The sequence below is a fragment of the Pinus tabuliformis genome, chromosome 4_1 (assembly GCF_031772625.1).
Source record: "Pinus tabuliformis cultivar Carrire ecotype Pingquan chromosome 4_1, CPIR1, whole genome shotgun sequence".
NCBI classification, from domain to species: domain Eukaryota; kingdom Viridiplantae; phylum Streptophyta; class Pinopsida; order Pinales; family Pinaceae; genus Pinus; species Pinus tabuliformis.
In genome coordinates this window covers 600364279-600370278 of record NC_142303.1, presented here as the reverse complement: position 1 = coordinate 600370278, position 6000 = coordinate 600364279, and the positions used below count along the sequence as shown (strand labels likewise).

Sequence of the window (6000 nt, the reverse complement as noted above, 5' to 3'; positions counted from 1 at the left end):
TGGAAGGATGGCACAGACACATCGATCAGGTGCTGCCCCTTTCTGTCAAGAAAAGGGGGTGCACTGCATGGGTAGTTGACCAGTAGAGGTCAACATGACCAATGAAGAAATCATGCATACATAGCCATTGTATTGTTTTAATTGCAAATTTCAATGGCTACAGAGAGTTGACTTAAATATATAGGGCTCTACCTAGTTGAGTCTGTCTTGCAATTGCCCACATTTTCCAAGATGTGCAACTTGAGTAAGTCAGATTCATATACTAGTCAACAAGAGAGCTAGAACTGTCGAGAAAGAAAATATTAGTGTCTGATGTCATATGTGCCATATGCAGAATGCCCCTGTTGAGATCCTTGATTTGGTTCTCAATCTGTTTAATAAGTTAATAACATGAAGATTCAAGAATGAACAATGAACTGTGAGCAATGAACATCATTGATGTAGTAAATTAATAAACTAATACTATATTTCAGTATTATATATATATATATATATATATAAAACATGTGCATCGTGCCCTGTTTCTGGGGTCGCTGTGTCTCGTGTCCTTGTGTCATGTGACTTAGCTGGCAATAGAATCAGAACCATATACTGCATAAAAGTCAACTTATTAAAACTGGTCTCATGCTGCAACTGGTGTTGGCCTCTTACTGGTCTTGATTTCCTTAATAGATGCAATGCAAAACTCATCTTTAGCTTGTACAACCTCGATTATTACTAGTGCCTAGAACTTCAGATACCTATCCGGACGGTACAACAGATAAATATTATAGTCAAATTTAACCGTATTGATCATTTAGCAAATAAGAACCTACCTTCAGCATAATCCTTTGCTCCAAATACTGCAGATCCTGCTACTAGTGCTTTGGCCCTAGCTTCAATAACCTAAATTAGAGAACGATTAGTAAAATCTGCAAATGTGAGCAAACAGAAGAAGAAGAGAACAATAGCATCTGAGAAAAATCCCTAATCAGCAACAATATAAAAACTTTCATACCCACCTTGTAGACATTTGAAGGAGTAACTGAAATGTTAGTTTATGATTCTCAGGTTGAAGGATCTCTGGTGGCCTGTAACGCCACACAAATCTGCACAATAGAGGCAACATTAACATAGTGAGCTTGAGAAAGTCCATCTACTTCCTTACTCTATCCACACACATTCTCCTTAGGTCTGAGATTTTTTTGACTTGACTTTCTATAAAGCTCTACCCACCAAAGCCGGGATTGACTGACATAATCAAGACCAAGCCTACCACTGGCAACATTACCAACAACACAGTGCAACATCTGTGATCAACCTTCTCAAAATTAAGGTTCCTTGCAAACTCAATAATCACAAGCTAAAACACAATGTCATATTCATCTCCACTTTTAGATATGCTTGCTGCAGCACAGGTAGGTTTTGAATATTCAGCATATCATCTGTCTTATTCTCTTACATAACCATGCACTAGTGCACACATGCAAAGAATGTGCATTACCCATGTAAATAAATAATGGAGTTCAATGATGAGGTGACAAAATGTTGCAATAAGCTACAATTGAAAAGTTTATTGGAAGCCAAGTTCAATTGCCGATTGCAGAAACAAAACTGGGCAAAAGAAAACCCTAGTGTCAAGAAAAATTTAACAATACAAGATTAAGTCAAAGACAAATCAAATTCACCATACCTCTTCTAATAGATACTGTACTAAATTAGAACTATTTCATCCAATTTATTAAAAAGAAATGCTATTTGATACCAACAATCAATTTGTTACAAAACATAGCAGATAATGTTTAGATACTCGCGAAAGAGTTGCATTAAATACCATTCCAGTGCCTGCGTAAATAAATATTGAAGTGCAATTTCAAATAAATTGTTTGTTAACATATTTTGCAAACATAAATAGATATAAATGCTATTTTTTTAACAACAATTTCTGAATTTTCCGTTAAAACTTACCATCAAGCACATATTTTATACAACTTAATGGAGTTGTTGGGTTCAACACTACTCCAGCTTTCGCTCCAAGACTCTTGATCTGAATTTCAAAGAAAAAAATGTTGAAGACAACCATTATAATTTGACAAACAAAAAAATATAAGCCAATAATGAACGTGACTGTTTCATATGTTTATATGAGGAAAATTGCTCTAAGGCCATGTCGAAAGCAGAATATATGTACCGTTTTGCATGCTAGAAATTAAAATTTACAATAAAGAGAACAATTTTCCATTTAGGAATATGCTCGAGCAAACAACCACAAACATTGGAAAAAGGTTGGACTCCAGACACCAGAGCTTGGATGGAAAACTTGCTAATGAAAATGGAGATTTCCCAAAGAATACCAAAGCCACAAGAATTTCTCCCAGTAAGAGGTTTTGCATAACAATTTTATTGTCCTCTGGTATGCAGTTTCCTTACGATCATAGGGAACTTTAAACCAACACATCACAAGTCAATAAATTAGATTTACATGAAAACTGAAAAAACGTGGTTGAAGCACACATATCAGAGTCAATTTAGCATCACTACCCATTAATGTCAATTAAAGTCAGACAAGTAATTTTATTGATTATAATAACAAAAAATAGAAAATTACAAGGCAGGAAAGCAAATTGTGATAGGGAACTGTGTAGATACCCAAATGACATCACATCTACAAAGTTACAATTATAATTTATAATATGGATGATGAACAAAAAAGCATATTCAATGAAACAGGCCCAAAAAGCTTGGGATTTGTGAGGAATAGGATCCAGAAGAGCAATCTCGAAATATCCAAAATTTGGGGGGTCACATTTCGTACCCGTGCCCATTTCGGAAACTCGTGCCCATTTCCCTGTTTCGTGCAACTTAGGTTTAAAGGAATTTAACAAATAGGAGAAATGTTAGATCTAAGACTTTTGTGATCCATAATGTAGATATCAGTCTTTCGGTAATCCGAAAGACTGATATCTAAATAGGAGAAATGTCATCAGTTCTTATAGTAGGGATTCCGGTTTAGGGAATTTTCACATGGTATCAGAGTTGCAGGTGAAACAAGAAGAGCAGAGCCAGAGAAACCAGCGTTGAATAGAGAAGGAAGTCGAATAGCTGCAGGAGGCAGTAGTTCGAATCCCTAGAGGAATTGCGCAGTCCAAGCCAAGAGGGCTGAATTTTCGAGGAAAGTCTCTCTCTGAGTTAGTCGACAGAGAGGAAGGGCTTCCAGATCGAAATTTTGTCGTGCCAGAGGGAGCAGCGCAGAGCCTCAACGTGAGGAAAGAGCTGGTGGGACACAGTTTTCAGCAGGCAGATTGCTGGGCTGAAAGATGTCAGAAAAGAGAGGAGAAGCACAGTGAGGGAATTTTTCCTCAATAGACTTCCCGCCAAGAAGTTCGTTTTCTTATTGTCTGAGCAGCAGCAGTAAGAGACAGAAAGGAGCAGTTCGACATTTTCGTGGCAGAGATGGCAGCTTGAGGGCTAAGAGATCAGGACAGGTTGGATGGGGCATCCAACTATGTGATCTGGAAGGCAAGGATGTCGTTCCTTCTAGATGAGCATTTTCTCAAGGCCTATGTCGACAGCGTGGTGGCTGAGCCTGCAGATCCAGATCTGCTGAAGAAGTACAAAGGAGAAATGGCGAAGGCCAAGAGGATGATCCTAGATGGAGTAAAGGATCACATGGTATGTCACATCACTAGAGAGGGACTGCTAAAAAGATGTGGGATGCATTGTCAACGTTGTATCAAGGATCTTCCAAGTAGCAGAAGATGTACTTAGAGCAGAAATTGAGATCTACAAAGATGCAGAAGGGGGAGCGCATTGATCTATTCCTCGTGAAGCTTTAGGAGACTAGGGACGAGTTAGCAGCTGTGGGGTCTACACCTCAAGGTTCCTAGATGGTGAGACTGGCCCTAAACTCAGTCTCAGAAGAGTGGCAAGTCGAAGAGTGGCAAATCTTTATCCGGAGCATCCTGGGCAGGGCAGCTTTGCCAGATTAGGATAGTATGTGGGCAGCTCTCAAGCAGGAAGAGCTGAGGAGAGATCTAGTCAAGTGTAAGCTTGACAGAACCAGCAACAATGGGTCGAAGCCGAAGGAGGAGGAAGAGAATGCAGCCCTTGCATCCAAGGGGCAGCACGAGCAGGAGAGGCGGAAGAAGGACGTCTCGAAGATCAAATGCTTCAAGTGTGGTGAAATGGGTCACTATGCAACATAGTGTCCTCTCAGGAAGAAGGACAAAGATGAGAAGCACGATCCAAAGGCTGCACCCTCGAAGATCAAGGAGGAGAAGTTTTCCATGATAGCCGAGATACCTCCAAGACGGAGGTGGGCTGATTTAGAGTTGTAGTTCGAGAGCTACAGATGGGCAGGATCCTTGAGGAGCCCACCTCTCGGATCAATTCCTTGGTACGGGAGCCCAGATCAGAAGTAGCAGGATGGACTAGCATCAGTTGGTGCAGAGGAGTGTTGCAGTGACAGATGCAGTGGCTAGAATGCCAAGTCTGAGCAGCGTAGTGCAGAGTTGCAGCATTGCAGGGAGGCACAGTGCAGTAGCAGTAGCAACGCAGTGGCTTCAAAGGGATAGCATGGGACTAGCAGCAGTCTGATCTTCAGCATCAAGATGCATCTATGCTGAACACTTGTTCAGATTTTGGGATGTTTTTCAGTTGCAGTGCAGATGAAGTGTTAGCAGTGGAAGTGCTAGCAGTAGCATAGTTGCAGCACCTGAGAGGGGGTTGTAGTACGGATGCAGTGTTGACAGTGGCAGTGTCAGCAACAGTACAGTTGCAGCATCAACGCAGTAGTTGGTGGATATCATGTCAGACATCAGTAGCGCAGAGGACGATGTTATGAAGTCAGGGTGATGCTTCAGTGGCAGGCATTGCTAGAGCACATTCCTCGCTAAGAGAGAGTGTTGATTTTTGGTAGCATCGAATGTGCTCTAAGTCTCAAATTTTGCAGGGAGGCTTGGGCACATGTATTCCAAAGAACCTAGAAAGTGTTTTGGGAAATTCCACCCAGAGACAGTTTTATTAAAATAATTAATTATTTTTAATGGGTCCCTAAGTCTAAACTTAGGAAATTAAAATAATTAATGGGTATTAACCTAACTGTGGGTGTAACTTCTAGAAGAAGACGAGGATCATGCAGAAATGATCTTATCCATTGATTAGCTTCTAATCTGGGTCATTGAATGTCAACGAGAAGATTATTTAAGGAGGCTTGAGGGTCATTTCAAAGACACACTGAGAGAGATCAAGAAGATCGAATTTCTCAGAGAGGGCAGCGCAACAGTTGCTAAAGGAGTGATCAAAGTGATCTTTTGCAGTGAGGGGCAGAGATAGTATCTAGAAGAGGGAATTTTTCCTAGGCCAGAGAGTACAAGGCAGAGAGGGCAGAACGACGTCTAAAGAGAGGCAAACGCTGGCCCATGCAGAGCCAACGCAGTGGCAGCGCAGGCCTTAGAGGGAGATCAAATTCCTGATGAGGAAATCGAGTTTCAGATGCCGGGAGCGGGGGTGTGAGACTGGGAGGCAGAAATTCAAAATTTCCAGCCAACAAAGGGTTCGAAGGAGGAGCAGTGTGATTCCCAGCAGGGGTAACGCAGAGACTGCGTTAGAATTACGCAGTTCTGCGCAGAGGCCATGCAGAGGGGACACAGAGGCTCCAGTCCAGCGTGATCAAACTAAGATTCTTCCAGTGACAGGGTGAGAGCATCTCACTACTTGTTTTGTTCAGTGTCTCTCTATATCAGATTTCTAGTTGAGCATCCAAGGAATTGTACTCAGATTTACTAATGCATAGTAATAAAACCCTCAGATCTGCTACACCGATTTTCTTGCATTGGGTTTTCCTCGGGACATTTGTCCAAAAATAACGGTGTTATTGTGTTGTATTTTCTTTCTTTCTAAGTTGCTTGTTTCCGCATATAATGTATGTATTTCGATATTTGTTGTAGGAAACTGCAAGTAATTTGTTTAAAGGAATTTAACAAATAGGGGAAATGTCATCAGTTGTTGTAATAGGGATTC

General features: G+C 41.0%; 1 protein-coding gene across 1 annotated transcript in view; it reads right to left on the bottom strand.

Moving 5' to 3' along the window:
- Positions 1–1930: 1930 nt before the first annotated feature.
- Positions 1931–6000, bottom strand: part of LOC149177419 (alpha carbonic anhydrase 7-like) — a 243318-nt gene continuing 239248 nt past the window's right edge. The window contains exon 5 of the mRNA XM_089423408.1: positions 1931–2026. Within this exon, the coding sequence (XP_089279534.1) occupies positions 1996–2026 (31 nt within the window). The 3' untranslated portion in view covers positions 1931–1995. The remainder of the gene's footprint in view (positions 2027–6000) is intronic.